This window comes from Cupressus sempervirens, chromosome 2 (genome assembly GCF_028749045.1).
Source record: "Cupressus sempervirens isolate cs-2001-9-10 chromosome 2, ASM2874904v1, whole genome shotgun sequence".
NCBI lineage: Eukaryota > Viridiplantae > Streptophyta > Pinopsida > Cupressales > Cupressaceae > Cupressus > Cupressus sempervirens.
Window position 1 is genome coordinate 501,770,216 of NC_143119.1, and position 15,945 is coordinate 501,786,160.

Consider the following 15,945-nt stretch of genomic DNA (forward strand, 5'->3'; position numbering starts at 1 on the left):
CCTGAGTATTCTCCTCCAACACTTTCTTGTCCAGAGTTGCCTCTACCTCAGCCTCTTGAGTTCCATCCAAAGCTATATCTTTGCCCCTGTCTCTTACATTGGCCTTGTTGGTCTGATTTTTCGCATTATAATTTTCCCTTGCCTAGGTAAAAAATCAGATTGGATCCACCGATGGCACGAAAACCTTTTAAAAATATGCGAATATTCTCCATCCTTTTCAAACTTTCCGCACCCCGAGTCTCCCCTTTTCTTTTTTGTTTCTCACCGCCCGATCCCTGAAAGATCTACGGCGGTTGCTATCTCGCTATGAAAAGATGCAAGTGTTTTACCCTTAGCGACATAGCGACTGCCGCTAAGTTGAAGAGCGCTGCCGTCAAATGGAGGTACGGTGATCGGAGATTGTATTACTTCAGAAATATTTGATCACATCTTTATGACAGACCTGTCAGAACCTGAAAAGGGGTTAGAACATTGAAGCACAAAAGGCGTCGACAGAAATCTCAACTTTTCCAATTAGTCGCTTTGTCGCTATCGAAAAAATTGAGCACTTTGCCGTTAGCGACATGGTGCCTTCACCAAAAGTAATGGCCGACAGTCACTTTTAAGTTTTTCGGTGACCATAAGTTTTCCAAGTTGCGTGATGGACGTGCAGTTTTATTGTTACGTCAGAAGCATTAATGAGGGTGGTTATGACTTCACTTGCCTTTATCTTTCTGGCCCTGAATTAAGCATAGTCATCGGAAGTCGCTATGTCACTATCGGAAAATTTGTGTTTCTTGCCGTTAGCGACATAGCGCCCAGACGAAAAGTAATACTGCGGCAACATTTTAGAGAAAGTGGGTCCCAGACAATGCTCCGTCAGATATTAGTTATGAAGTTTTGGCACACGATGGCATCTAGTGGGATACACATATACACCGGGAAAAGTGACGGCACCGGAGGTCGTGATGTCGCTATTGGGAAACTTGTTCTTCTTGCTGTTAGTAACATAGCGCCCAGCCGGGAAAAAAACACACGGTGGGACCCAAGCAGTGTGGTGATATGGCCAGGTTTTTAAAATATGAATTTATATGCCAGTGGTGCAAGGTTTTTCTCAATCATCAATAACTGGTCCCACGCCATATTCATAAAACATATGAAAGATCATGATCGTCAGATCAATCTCAAATCTACGATCGTTGCTATCTCGCTATGGTGAGTTGCATGAAGGTTACGAACAGCGACATAGCGACAAGGGGCCCACCATATTTCTCTTCAGTAATGCAACAAATGTCTTCCACATGATCAATGCAGAATCAACGATGGTCACTATCTCGCTATAGCAAGGTGCTCACTTTTTATGTATAGTGAGATAGCAATTAAATGACATGTGTCTTCAGAACTCAGTGGGCCCAGACTGAAGCGCCAACACTTGAAGGAATTGTATAGATGGAAGCATTTTATTGGGATGACTGCCAGCGTATTAAGAAGAAAAATGAGTCAGCCCAGTTTTCATTTCTAGATCATCAGATTTTTCAAGGATCAACGGCGCAATTTTTTTAAAAAAGAACTTGGTAAAGACGTGAAGTGATTCCTCATCTGTTCGAGAGCAATTGCAGAGGTTCAAAGAAGAACAAGTTTGGCAAATCAAGCTAGGAAGTTCAGAACTGATTTTTTGATAAGGTAATGACCTGAATGTGGTTAAAAGATAGTGAAAACTCAGTTGGGGTCGAAATTAATCAAATTCACTTAGTAAAAACTCAATTTTACTGGCATTTCATGAAGTTTTTAGATATTTTGATGACTCAACAAGTTCTCATCATTTCAACAAAGATATTTGCAAATCAGTAATAGAAAAATGATGAAACCAAATCAGATCAGAATGGGAGAAGAGAAAGAAGTTATTCAGTTGCAGGAGATTGAATTTCAAATGGACAGATGTCAATTGCATAATAGATCCGGGAATTCACTTCTTGCTATATCTTTCTTTCTTTCTTTCATTCATTGTAGGGGTTGGAATCTTGGAAAGTTTTCTCTGGAATGAAGGCATTTAGTAGAACTGGCCTTGGAATTGATGAATTATCAATGGAAGATATGGGATGTGCTAGTTCCATACCATGAAGCTTTGCTTTGGCTGTGATACCCCTTCCCATCCCATCAGTTTCTCATTCCCGCCATTTTCTCTTTTGTATGACAGCATATGTTATTGTATAGTCTGGTTTATTAGGTGATTTGTGAGTTAATTTCATGCATTTTTATGTATTATTCCAAAGAAATCAATACAAGGAACAGCAAGTGTTTCATTTTAGTTTAAATCTTGTCTCCTTTCTCAGTTGAGCTGTGATGTTTTATGGTCTTTGAACAAAGAACCTAGATCATAAGTGCAGTCCCTTAAGGCTATATGTTGCTTCATTGTTGCTTGTAATTCAAGGAATTATGTAAATGCTTCAGAGATTCAACAGAGTTGCAGATTTATTGAGGAGGATATCAGGTAAGAATGAGATTTAAATTGAACATTGATGTCTATTTACAAGGTGAATGGATAGATCATATATCTAAATATATGAATAAGTATCAGATATCCAAAATGCATGAGGGAGATTCATGAATTGCCCAATGGATCAGACACTGATCAGCTACAGGGCCATTAAGTTGTTGTCTATACATGGTTTTCATCTGCTTTCCCCACCCACATAAAATCAAATCAAATTCAAATCATCTTTACATTTTATGTTGAAGAGCTATAATAGAATGCCCTCAGCTTATGAATGTCATAGATTTGCATTTAGCTACTGTATATCTGTGTCATTTCATGAGTAATTAGGAGATAAAGGGGTTTCATCTGCAGTAAATAGATTCAGGGATATGTTTTGCACTAGTACGATATCAATTGAATCTGAGGTTAACCCGCCTAGGTCTAGCAGAGCCTAAAGTGAAGGAGTTATGCCTTAAAGTTGGCTCAAGACTGCAGTCAGGTGCATTCATCATAGGAATTTGCTAGCCTTAGATGCATTGGTCTGGTTTCTTGGTCATTTTCAAAACTGTTAAATCAGGAGCCAACAGGCCTGAGCTTTGAAAACTTGCTTTTGGGAATAAGTTGTAGACCTATTTAGGTATTGCTCATGGGTTTGGAGAGAGGCCATTAACTCATCCACAATCAATGTGGAGAGGTCCTTTGCCTCTTCAATGACTGAATATTGTATCAAATATTGACAGCAAACTTCAGAGGATTTTCTTCAATATTCTCTGGCATAGTTAGCTGCTGCTATTCTGGGAAATATTGCCTTTATTAAGGTTGCTTCTATCAAGCTCAATGCTTTTCGATTGTTTTGCGAGGCTAGCAAATTGAGCTGGTTCAGATATTTCCACAAAGCTACTGACCTGAAGATCCCACAAATCATTTGTAACCACTGTGGTTTTCATCTTCTTTGCCCAAACATCATAGTTTTGTCCATTAAAAGAAGATAGTTGCTGCCAGCTATTTCCTTCATCTCCAGCCATGTCTCCTACACTAGAAATTTCAACAGCCAGAGAAAAGAATCCCCAAATTTACAAGGATATAGAGCAAAAAGCTTTGATACCAAGAGGGAAATTAAAATTCCCTCAATCATAGAGCACACAGGGATTACAAACTCTGATTTCCCAACTTTTAGGAATGCACAATGGAATACAAATCCAAATGGAGATATAAACAAATTACTGGAGGCATGCAATTTTCTTTGTTGCTTTCTATTAAATCTGAAAATAAGTATTATTAAAATGAAATACAAATTACAAATTTTGAAAATGTAAACTAATCTGAAAATAATTGATTACAAACTGATAGCAGCAATTAGGAACTGCAATCAAACTATCTGGGGATTCTCAAAGCTCTTACAAGTTATAGCTCAATCGGAGCTACAGTTTTTGGAGCAATTCCTGCTCAATAAACAAAATCACAAACACGGCAGCTGCTGTCACAAATTCAGGAAACAATTCCTTTTGCTGTTGCTAACAAAAATATTTTCTTGCACAGACTGAATGAAATTTGAAAAACTCTCTTTCCTTTTGTCTTGTGCTGTCCATTTAATTTCCCATTCAGTATTTTAAATTCAAACTTACTTTTAAGCAATAAATTATTTAGCTGTCAGGACTGCATTGTCAAGAGTTAGTTGGAGATTTTATCCTCCAATGTGTGTGAATCATTAACCCACTGCTGCGAGCTCCTGACAGCTAGGTATGCACACCAATGGGCTTAGGGCAATTCAAATTAATTTAAAATTTCAACGGTACTGTTAGCTTCTCTTTTAATTAGAAATAACTGATCAACAACCCCATTAATATTTGCTTTGTAGAACTCACCAGGCAACCCTTCTGCACTGGGGGATTTGCCATTTAAAACAAAAACAACTGGATAGCAGACTTGGTCTTTTCAATTTGTCTGGCATGGATGCATCCACCTTTTCTTTGATATGATTGTCTCGCAATCATTGTGTGGTTCTCTGCAGCTAATAAGTTCTTTTGGAAAGGTTTAAATTATTTATTTAATATTATCATTCTTTTTGCAGTAGAAATCAATAATTGCAATAGGACTGACTGCCTCCTCCTTTTGTTGGCTTTATGCATGTTACAGAAGTATTTTGAGTCCTTATCTCCCTCTCAGAGCCACTTCATCTTGGCTTTGATGCTAGTGGCCTGGGCTGTTATGTTCTGCAGGTTTTCATCTCGTCAGGAAAATCAATTAATTTTTGGTTATCAGGCTCCTTTTTTCAATAGAGATTTTTTTGTTAGCAGAAATCTTGTAATTTATTTTCACATCTCCTTCTCAAGAGCATATTTCTTACCATAGTTCAGAAAAGAGACTGACAGTCTTCCACAGTATTTCCCCAATAGTTGACAGCAGATTTATTAGTGAAAAAACTTTATTGATTGTTAAAGTTTTGATAACTTTTCTATAGCCTTTAATTTTCAATAGCTCAATATCTAATTTATATAGTTTCTCCTTTCTAACATGCTTGATTAAAATATTAGTTATAATAGAGTAGTGGTCTGGCATAGCCTATAGAAGCACCTGAATGCAATTCTTTTTAAAATCATTCTCAAAATAAAAATAGTTCTCCTTAACATAAAAGCTGTCTAGTCTAGAGTAATTCCCCACCCCCATCCTTCTGGCAACTGCACCATGTGAACCAAATACGTTTACTACATTATTGTCTCTAGTGGATAAATAATCTTCCACTTTTTTTTGGCCCTTTACCAAAAACAATATTCATTACTTTTCCAATTCATAGGGTTTCCTCCAATTGATTTATCTTTTTTATGTTCAATGTTAAAGTCTCCTCCAGTGGTCCGATGAACCTCAGGTAAAGCAGAAGCCAACCAATATCACAGGTTAACCTTTCTGTATGGTCATTAGCAGTATAAATAGAACAAATACCAAATTTTACAGTATCCCTTTTAATAATGATCCAAACTCCCCTATTGCATGGGGAACAATCTGAATGTACCATAAATAACATTTTTGACAAAGAAAGATAGCCCAACCATCTTTACCCTCGGTATTATTAAAGGTATAAAAGTTACAGATGATTAGGGATAAAAGCTAGAGCTCTTCTAAACAAACTTAAACACAAGCTGGAATTCAATAGCTTTAGTTCCTTGTAGGAGAGGGAATTCCAATTTCTTTCTGCTATTGCAAAAACCCTTATAACGTACTTTTTGTGGGGGATTCAAGGCTCCTAATATTTGAATTCATACAATCGATGTTCATTACTGATTAAGAGGGAGGGTTGGGGGACCTCCCTCGGGAATTTCTTGTGCACCTCTTTTCCTATTTTTTGAATACTCACTCCTAATTTGCTTCCTCTCTTTTTAATCATCTTTTGTTAATTTCCATATCAATATTTTGATCTAGTATTTCCTCCTGAAGCGAAGGCTTTTTCCTGTTCACATTACTGTGATTGTCTAGCATAGTATCATTATAAGAAAACATTTTTAAGTATCCTTATGTTCTACTATTTTAGCAGCATCTGAAGGTTACTGGTAGCTGGTGCTAGTTTATTATCCCGAATTTGTTATATTAACTTGTCTAGAACAAGTCTCTGACCATTTTTCCTTTTTGGGGATTGTCAACATTTCTTTCTCATCCCTCAAGTTATCATTTGACTTGTTGATATTTTGAAGTGTGTTATTGTTAGTACAATCCTCTTTTCATTTCAATATAGTTTACCGTATTTGAGTTACTCATTTCCTCGTCACCCATATTTGTTATCACAAGTTCATCTTCTTGACTAATATTAGTGTATTTCTATTGTCTTTAGTTGATGCTTGTAATTTTTCTGTAAATGCAGGTTTCTCATTTTTAAAAAGACTAACAATTATTATTGGTGCCCCTTTTTTATAGAGGAACATACAGCAAGTCCCTTGAGACATTTTATTTTACAGTTGTATAAAGAGCTTCCATGTTGAAACTCGATGCACTATTAGAAAAAAGAATTCTTATGTTCATATGTGGAATAGTAGCCCTAGTTTTTCCACATATAACACCCTTGTAAGAGGATTAAGCAACTGTGGCAAGAATGCCCACTTTTGAGGTGGAACGTTCTTAATAATCACTCATTTGGAGGCTAGGGCATAATTTAGGAATTTGATTTTCTAATGTGGAATGTCCCCTTTTTGAAATAGGATTTACTAATAAATAAAATAATAAAATTAACATATAACATAATGAAAATTTAGTTGAGTTCAATGAATGGTCAAAGCATGAAATGAGAAGTTGTGTCGTGATCAATTATGATATGTGAAAGGGAGAAGAGAGTTTCATTTGAAAGGGGGATATGGAGGAACAGAGAAAGGAGGGAACATAGTAATTAAGGAAAATATTAGTCAAATAAGAAAGGAAGTGGCTCTTTCAAAGAGCAGCAATGATGAAGGGGTGTGTGAAATGTCCCTTTTCTGATTTTTTTTATGATATTTCCAACCTCTAATCAGATCTTTAAAATCAAACAGCTAATATCCCAAAGATCCACCAAATTCCTCAAGAAACCCCAAATCGGGTATGTTGAAAATAGTGCTAAAAGCTTCACAACTTCACAAATTATTAATGAATCTGAAAATGGAAATTTTTACAGAACTTTTAGCAGCATAACAGCCTACAAATTGACATTTCCAGATCCGTATAGCCTTTACACAACAGCTCGAAAATGTAGGACCAAAACTATGCTCATCGGGCTCCCGAAATAGCACAAAATATGCCCGGAAACACCACAAGAACACTAATAATCTATCTCAGAAGTTTAATCACGTCCCAATATATATATTCAGATCTATTTTAACAGCTTAAAGTATAAAATACAGCAGCAACCAAAACTGATATGAAATACTCAACCGGAAACACCAAACTCTCACAAAAATACACCCAGAAACTCACAAATCTGCACTGTTCAGCACAAAGGCAAACTCTGTATGAGCATGCACATGGAATGGCTTCAAACTCCTGTCCTTAGCCCTCCTGGAAACCTGCAAACTCCCGTTCTTGGGTCTCCCTGGAAACCTGCAAACTCCCGTTCTTGGGTCTCCTTCTCCACAGGTTTGGCAGCCTCTGAAGAATAACAAAGAATGAGCAAAAATCAAGTTCTGGAATGAGCTCAGAATGCCTCCAAACCCCTTAAAAGAGGGCATAACTGTAACTCACGTCCAAGAGAGGTTAATGAAACTTATTTTAATAATAATTTTCATTTATTAGTCCAACGGTTTCCAAAGATTAACCCCTTTTTTTCGAAACTTCACTTTCTTGGGCCTGCCTGCCTTAGCAAAGATTTTTTTTTTTTTTTAATTATTTGAAAAGGGGACATGACAAGTCCTCCCCTCCCAATCATTGCTTGTCCTCAAGCAATGGCTGAACAATAAACCAATCAATCCACCTGGATCCCAAATGTAGTCATGAACTATACTACTACCAATTAACACAGGCTCCTGCAATATCCTTTGCAATATGACCAAGAGGAATCCATAATCAAATTGACAATTATAGCTCAACCAAACTCCGAAATCACCACTACCACAAACAAAAACCCATGAGGCACAAACTCTTAGAACATCAGAACCCAAGTAAAGTGGACAAATCAAACTACCAACACAGTAAATACCATCAACGCATCCCACTGGCCGATATGGAATGTACAATCCAACTCTGAAACAATGGTGAAACCTCTTGAGTGAAACTGTACCAAGTATGGAGAATCCACACACTGTACAACTCCTGTAGTCAACACAACTCTGTAGATCATCGACCACTGTCTCATAACCATAACTCCCATGCACCCTTGATGGTGAAAAGCCATCACAAGATAAACAACAAGAAATGGAACCCAAACCAAATTTTCCTGCCATCAACTCCTCAACACAAGGATCAATTGCTAACTGATGTACATACCCTGCAATATAATGTTGATTAAAAAAACCAACCTCAGTCAACAACTCACCATGAAGAAGTGATACAACCCACTGTGACTGATCAATAGCTAAGTCAGGAGATGTCATAGCCAAAGGAGTAGAATCAATAACAACACCTGCTGAAGCATCACTCCAAAACTCCTGCTCTAAGTCATGTATTATCAAGCTATCAACTGCAGGACCTATCACAATGTCGTGCCCATCACAACTCTCATCTCGAGGCATCAAACTATTCCATAACTGATGATAAGCACTAGGAACCAAAGTACATCTCTGTATCATAATCTCATCAACATGGTCATCAAAGGTAAATTGATGAGCGTACCTCATAGTGTAATGCCGATAGAATGCGCCAATCTCAGTCAGTGGCTCAGATTGTAATCTAGATGAAACTAACTGCAATTGATCATGGACCATGTTGGAATTGACTACTACCTCCAAAGATATCACCAAGGGAGTAGTATTACTAGCAAGAACCATGCCAACTGTCGACTCACCAACATCACACACGATCTTTGATGCATCTCTAGTCTCTGTGCCATCAGTACCAGAGGCCACCACCATGTCAGGCATACAACAATCTGCTATAACACCCAACTCAACTGAACCTGACTCTAGTGGGAATGAACCTGATATGCCAATGTTAGTATCAAGGATGGATGCATCCCCATCTCCACTGTCTCTGACAATCTCGGCCATGGACATCCTTGGATCACCAAACACCATAGCTTGTGACTGTATAGAATCAGGTAAAGACTGTAGTTGCTCTAACTCCATGGTCACCTTAGCCAAATGAAGCTGTGACTCCTTGAAAGCCAACTGTGTACTCTCAAGAATCTCAGAAGTCACCTCAAGCTGCTCAGTAAGCTCACTCACCTCATCTTCCTTGGCCAACAATGCATCATATGCTGTACTACCCCACTCCATAAGATAATCTCTGTCGGCTAGCAACTGCATATAATTCTGTCTCAAAATCCAAATAGCCTTCCATAAAGAGTGGATCTCTATCAAGGAAAGATAACTGCCTTCCTGCTCATCACTAGTAGGAGAACCCCATCCATAAACTGCTAACAACTGACGAACAGCATCGAAATGCTGGCAAGTGATAGCAATGTCTCGGTCACTAACTCTCAACTGATTAGACACATGATGGCGCTGGCTTGACTGTCTCCTACAAACCTCCTCTGATGCATTGTCTAAAAGAGTATCCTCAAAGTTACTAGTCTCTAGAGTATTACCATCCATATCGTGTGAATCAAATCTAAAGCTCATATCAACATACGGAGTATCAAAAACATTAGCATTGCTGTCCAACTCCTCTGTACCCAAGGAAACTAAGTCTTCAAAACTGCCCACTGCATCCTCCTGGATGTCATCAATGCCAATATGATCCTGGGACTCATCTATACACACTGCCAAATATGAAATATCATCAACACATTCCAACAAGTATGGTCGACTGGATATATGAACAAAGCCCAACATTGGTGTATAAAAACTAATACCAACATCAAACAAGATACTGGCACAACAAAAGACAACACCGTGTAATCTGCTAATCAAATCCATGATAGCACCCAAACAAACACTGCTACCAAAAAGTGTTAAAGATCTCCAGTCAACTGAATCCCAAATGCCAATATAACAATCTCGAGTCCATATCCGTAAACTAGAATCAACTGGTAACTCAAGCAAACTCCTCACCTGAGTAATATGACCAATACCAACTAACTCCACATACCTGTCATGATCAGATAATGAAGTCACAATACTATCTGTGTTCACCTTCAGCTGGTTGGACAAATCATGTGAAGTACTACCAGCCTCAACCTCATGTGATGAAGCATCTAACTGTGCCTGGTACTCTTTCTCAGCAAAGTCATGAATGCTCAATGTCTGCTCATCTCTACCCGGTATCTCACCATCCTGCACAACAACATCCTCATAATCATCATCTGAACCCACTACACTGTAGTCACTGCCTGTTGTAACTATACCATCCTGAATACCTGTGGCATCACCCTTTGACAACCTGTAAACAATTGTCTCAATTTGAGTATCAAGTTGACCATTACTATCAATCTGTGTAATATCCTTTCCCACCACCTCCTGTGGCAGAGTAGAATCTGAGACCTCTACCTGGCTATCAGCTAGTTTCTCAAACTCCTCATGCAAGTTCTTGGAAATTGTGTCATCTGTCCTGTGAGAAAATCTGCTAAATAGAAATCCAGTCAACTTATCCACCTTAGCTGGGTCAGATAACATGTCATTTATACGGTGGTGCTCAACCAACTGTTTAGACATGTCATGGCTTATTTTCATAAGTTTATCTCGAATGTCTAAATAACCATCCTTTCTACTATTTTGACTCTGGCTATCAATTGTCCAAGATCGTTCCCTCTGAGACTCTGTACTATACCTGTCCATTCTGGATAAAATAGAGTGTAACCCCAATAGGATATAACTTCTTCAAACACCAAGAACTAACATACAAATGATTAGAAGTAGCATGCAACCATAGATTTGGACATGCAACTGATTAGAAGCAACATGCAACCACCAAATTATGACATGCAAGATTTGGGTAGTTGTCAAAACTGACATGCAAGATCTGGGTAGTTGTCAAAACTGACATGCAAACTTCTACAACCACCAAATTCACCAAGAACTAACATGAAAATGATTAGAAGTAGCATGCAACCATAAATTTTGACATGCAGCTGATTAGAAGCAACATGCAATCATAAATTATGACATGCAAGATTTGGGTAGTTCTCAAAACTGAAATGCAAGATCTGGGTAGTTGTCAAAACTGACCTGCAAACTTCTACAAACCCTCAGGCTGGCAAGATCATGGCTCTGATACCACTGAAATGTCCTTTTTCTGATTTTTTTAATGATATTTCCAACCTCTAATCAGATCTTTAAAATCAAACAGCTAATATCCCAAAGATCCACCAAATTCCTCAAGAAACCCCAAATCGGGTATGTTGAAAATAGTGCTAAAAGCTTCACAACTTCACAAATTATTAATGAATCTGAAAATGGAAATTTTTACAGAACTTTCAGCAGCATAACAGCCTACAAATTGACATTTCCAGATCCGTATAGCCTTTACACAACAGCTCGAAAATGTAGGACCAAAACTATGCTCATCGGGCTCCCGAAATAGCACAAAATATGCCCGGAAACACCACAAGAACACTAATAATCTATCTCAGAAGTTTAATCACGTCCCAATATATATATTCAGATCTATTTTAACAGCTTAAAGTATAAAATACAGCAGCAACCAAAACTGATATGAAATACTCAACCGAAAACACCAAACTCTCACAAAAATACACCCGGAAACTCACAAATCTGCACTGTTCAGCACAAAGGCAAACTCTGTATGAGCATGCACATGGAATGGCTTCAAACTCCCGTCCTTAGCCCTCTTGGAAACTTGCAAACTCCCATTCTTGGGTCTCCCTGGAAACCTGCAAACTCCCGTTCTTGGGTCTCCTTCTCCACAGGTTTGGCAGCCTCTGAAGAATAACAAAGAATGAGCAAAAATCAAGTTCTGGAATGAGCCCAGAATGCCTCCAAACCCCTTAAAAGAGGGCATAACTGTAGCTCATGTCCAAGAGAGGTTAATGAAACTTATTTTAATAATAATTTTCATTTATTAGTCCAACGGTTTCCAAAGATTAACCCCCTTTTTTCGAAACTTCACTTTCTTGGGCCTGCCTGCCTTAGCAAAGATTTTCTTTTTTTTTTAATTATTTGAAAAGGGGACATGACAGTGTGACTCTCTCAAAGGGTGATAATTATGGAAGGCTGTGACTCTCTCAAGGGGCATAAATGATCAAGAATTGTGACTCTTTCGTAGGGGGTAAGTTATGGAAGGTTGTAACTCTCTCAAAGGACATAAAGAATGAAGATTGTGATTCTTTTAGAGGGTGGTAATTGTGAAAGGCTGTGACCATTGCAAAGGGAAGACATGATGAAGAGCTCTGGCACTCCCTCACATTGGAAGATATGAAGGGAAGAAGATTTCATTTGAGGAGGACATCCAAGGGAGATTTATTTTGGGGAATAATTTTGACTTCATAATTGCCCATCCTTTGTTAGCAATATATAAAATCATCAATTCAATACTCTTCGCAATAAACATCCTTGTCACTTCCCATGTTATCTACCATCGTGATTGCAAGTCATCATTGCCGAGTCACATGAAAAGACTCAATAGGATTGTTAGACAACTCAAATTTAAGTATAAATTAATACATAAATCAAATGCTAGAACTAAGGTTGAAATATCTTAATTTCCAACAGATGTTTTTTTATATCACCAAAATTTTGTAGATCGTGCTGAATGTTTGTAAATAATAAGAAAATACATTAATTACCATTACAAGTTCATTCATTAAAAGAAAACTGTATTAATATGGAAACATAGGCAAAGTAGGGGTCCAAGGCTTGAAATCATTGGAGAGTCCAAGGATAGACTCTATAATATCTTGTTGCTACCATTGATTTAAAATATAATGTAATATACCTTGTTTTATTTCATGAGGTAAAATGTACCCACAATTTGTAATGCTCACAGGCCCGAAATTGCTTAGATTATTGTTGAACTCCAATGATTCAAAAGCAATTTCAGGCTCCACAAGCTTACAAATCATGGGTATATTTTGCCTCACAGAATGGTGGCAAAGTAAAGATTGACAACATGGCTCTAAAATAACTAATAAGCTTGTTATATCATTGGTCAATTAATTTAGATTTCTACAGTAACTTGTAAAATTTAGGCGAATCTAATCTAATCATGTATCACTTTTTATACAAATGTGGCAATTTAGGTGAACTGCTTGATTTTGATTCCCAAATTTCAACCATTAGCCAATTGATGAATTATTGGCTCTAAAAAAATGTAGATCCCAAGCGAAGCATTAAAAGATAATCCTTAGGGGTAGAGCATCAATTATTGCCCATGATCCAGTTATCATCCATTCCTTGCCCACTCAATTCCCCAAGTATTAACTTTAAATGGACCAAAAAATGATAAGTAAAAGCCCATTAATAAATCTCACATGTACCGATAGTCATATATAAAGCTCTAGATCTACTCAAGAAACAAAGCAATTATAACGTTCAGCAACTCTTCGTGGTATTTGATACACAAAATGGTTGTCAACTTCAAGTGTGCTAGACATCTAATTTTTGGATCATGATAAAAATATATTGAGCTCGCTCTCACATAAAATCTTATGCAAATGCTTTAGGAAATCAAGGGTTGAAATTTCTGTAAAAAACATTAAACAGAAGAAAACTCTAGACTTGGCCATGGTGATTAATTCATAAATGCTTCTGTTCTTTTGGTAAACCCTTCTAGAAACAGCACCCTAAGTATGAAGTAAATATGTTTGTGTCTGATTCTAGGGAAATACATGAAAGCCATGGTATGAAAGCTCCACAAGTTTGCAAAGGGATAATCTAATTATAAATTTATAAATGGTTGTGGTTCTATCGATATGTAACTAATTTACTACGAGGGTCACAGAATGGCCTATTAATTGGACAGAACATTGTCGAAAATCAAATTCTTTCTCATGCCTGGTTTTTGCCTTTGCAATTTGAATCAAATGGGATTTCTGTAAGACTTTTCACTGGCTGAAAATCTTTGTTGTCTCATGAGTACTACATGCTGATCCCAGCTTATCTAAAAACTTAAATAATAAAAGCTAAGTACCTAGCCATTCGGAAATGAATTCCTTCATTGAGGGGAAAAACAAAAACTTTTAATCCTCCTTGTCACTTGGGTCTCTTGCTTGTTGACATGTATTGATTATCATGAATGCCTCCACTTTTTGAATTGCTTGTACGAAGTTTGCTGATGCCCATATCTTTTTGGATCCTTGCTAATGCCCATGTTTTTTATGTATCAGTTATGAAGGAATTTTTTTGCAGCTTACTGTGTACACGCAGTGCATATCAGAACATGAAAAGAAATATTTTACACAATCGTCAACTGTCTTTCTTTTTTGAAGTAAAACACATAATACCATAACGATTGGAGAGATGTCATTGTATTTGCTTTTATCGGGTTGTTGAATTACTATAATGAAGTTTTCTTATGCCCATATTCTGTGTATCATGTATGAAGGATTTTTTTTGTAGCTTACTGTGTATATGTAGTACATATCAGAACATGAAAAGAAATATGGTGACTTATCGTTAATGTCTTTCTTTTTTGAAGCAAAACACATAACAAGGTCATGACTGGAGAGATATAATTGTATTTGCTTTTATCAGGTTGTTGGCACTGCAGGATATGCAGCCCCAGAATATGTTCAGACAGGGCATCTTACAGCAAAGAGTGACGTTTGGAGCTTTGGAGTAGTATTGTATGAATTGCTCACAGGAAGGAGATCCGTGGATAAGAATCGTCCAAAGAATGAACAGAAACTTCTTGAGTGGGTGAAGCCATTTTTATCTGAAAGCAAAAAGTTCCGTCTAATATTGGACCCAAGATTGGAGGGAAAATACTCTCTTAGAGAAGCACAAAAGATTGCTTATCTGGCCCATAGATGTCTGGTAAAACAGCCAAAATCCCGTCCTAAGATGAGTGAGGTGGTAAAGCAATTGAAGCGTATAGTTGACTCCTCCGAACCAGTAAGTCCTCAATCTATCGTTGCATCTCCAAGTAATGAAAGATGCACTGCCAGGGTGAGCAAGGAAAATCAAGAGGAACCAGTCAATTCAAAGAGGCATTTTCTTCTCTTGAGACACATTATCAATCTTAGAAGCAGAAAGAAGATCACAACACTAAATGGGAATAAATCCCCAAGGAAGCAAGAGAAACATGATTGATTGGTGATTATCTTTTTTTAACAGTGGCAATATGTTTTAACTTATCACCATTACAAGAAATTATGTTTCTACATGCTTCATCTATGTAGAGAACGTACTTGTAAATTGTTTTATCTTAGATACCCAATAAGTATCTAAGAGATCTAATAAAACACAACCCCAGAAAAAAGCAGGGCAAAAATTGAGAAAATGATTTCCATTGAAATAGAAAGCTAAAATGCCTGGGGCAACTCTGTGACGGATTCAGATTTATTAGGCTTGTATGTAGTTATAGATGTTACAGGTAATATGCCAATGGATGCCATCGTTCTCTTTCCAGAGGACTTGACTGAAAAATGAAAATGATTTTATGCATGTTAAAGCTTTACTAAGACAACCGAATTCTTTTAATAGGCTTTTTTTGGGCTTTGTAACGATTAAATTTGACATCAAATGTATTATATGATTTGTTTTCTTGGATCAGCAGGAAAATGTAGAGGAATGTTAGGTTAGTTTGATTTTCTAAACCGTCAGTAGACGATTAGGCTATTTACTACGAGATCCTTGACTGGGAATTGTCACGTCCATTTACTGAGCTGAAACTGAATTCTGTCAGTCACAAAAACTTACCTGAATGGGATTCCGACTTCCCACAGTTTGGTAGGTCATCACTGTGGGTCATCTCTAACTTACTGT

General features: G+C 37.3%; 1 protein-coding gene across 1 annotated transcript in view; it reads left to right on the forward strand.

Moving 5' to 3' along the window:
- The window catches only part of LOC149573193 (serine/threonine-protein kinase PCRK1-like), a 61,815-nt gene extending 46,155 nt beyond the window's left edge, over positions 1–15,660 (forward strand). The window contains exon 4 of the mRNA XM_089814373.1: positions 14,713–15,660. Within this exon, the coding sequence (XP_089670499.1) occupies positions 14,713–15,270 (558 nt within the window). The 3' untranslated portion in view covers positions 15,271–15,660. The remainder of the gene's footprint in view (positions 1–14,712) is intronic.
- The last annotated feature ends 285 nt before the right edge of the window (positions 15,661–15,945 follow it).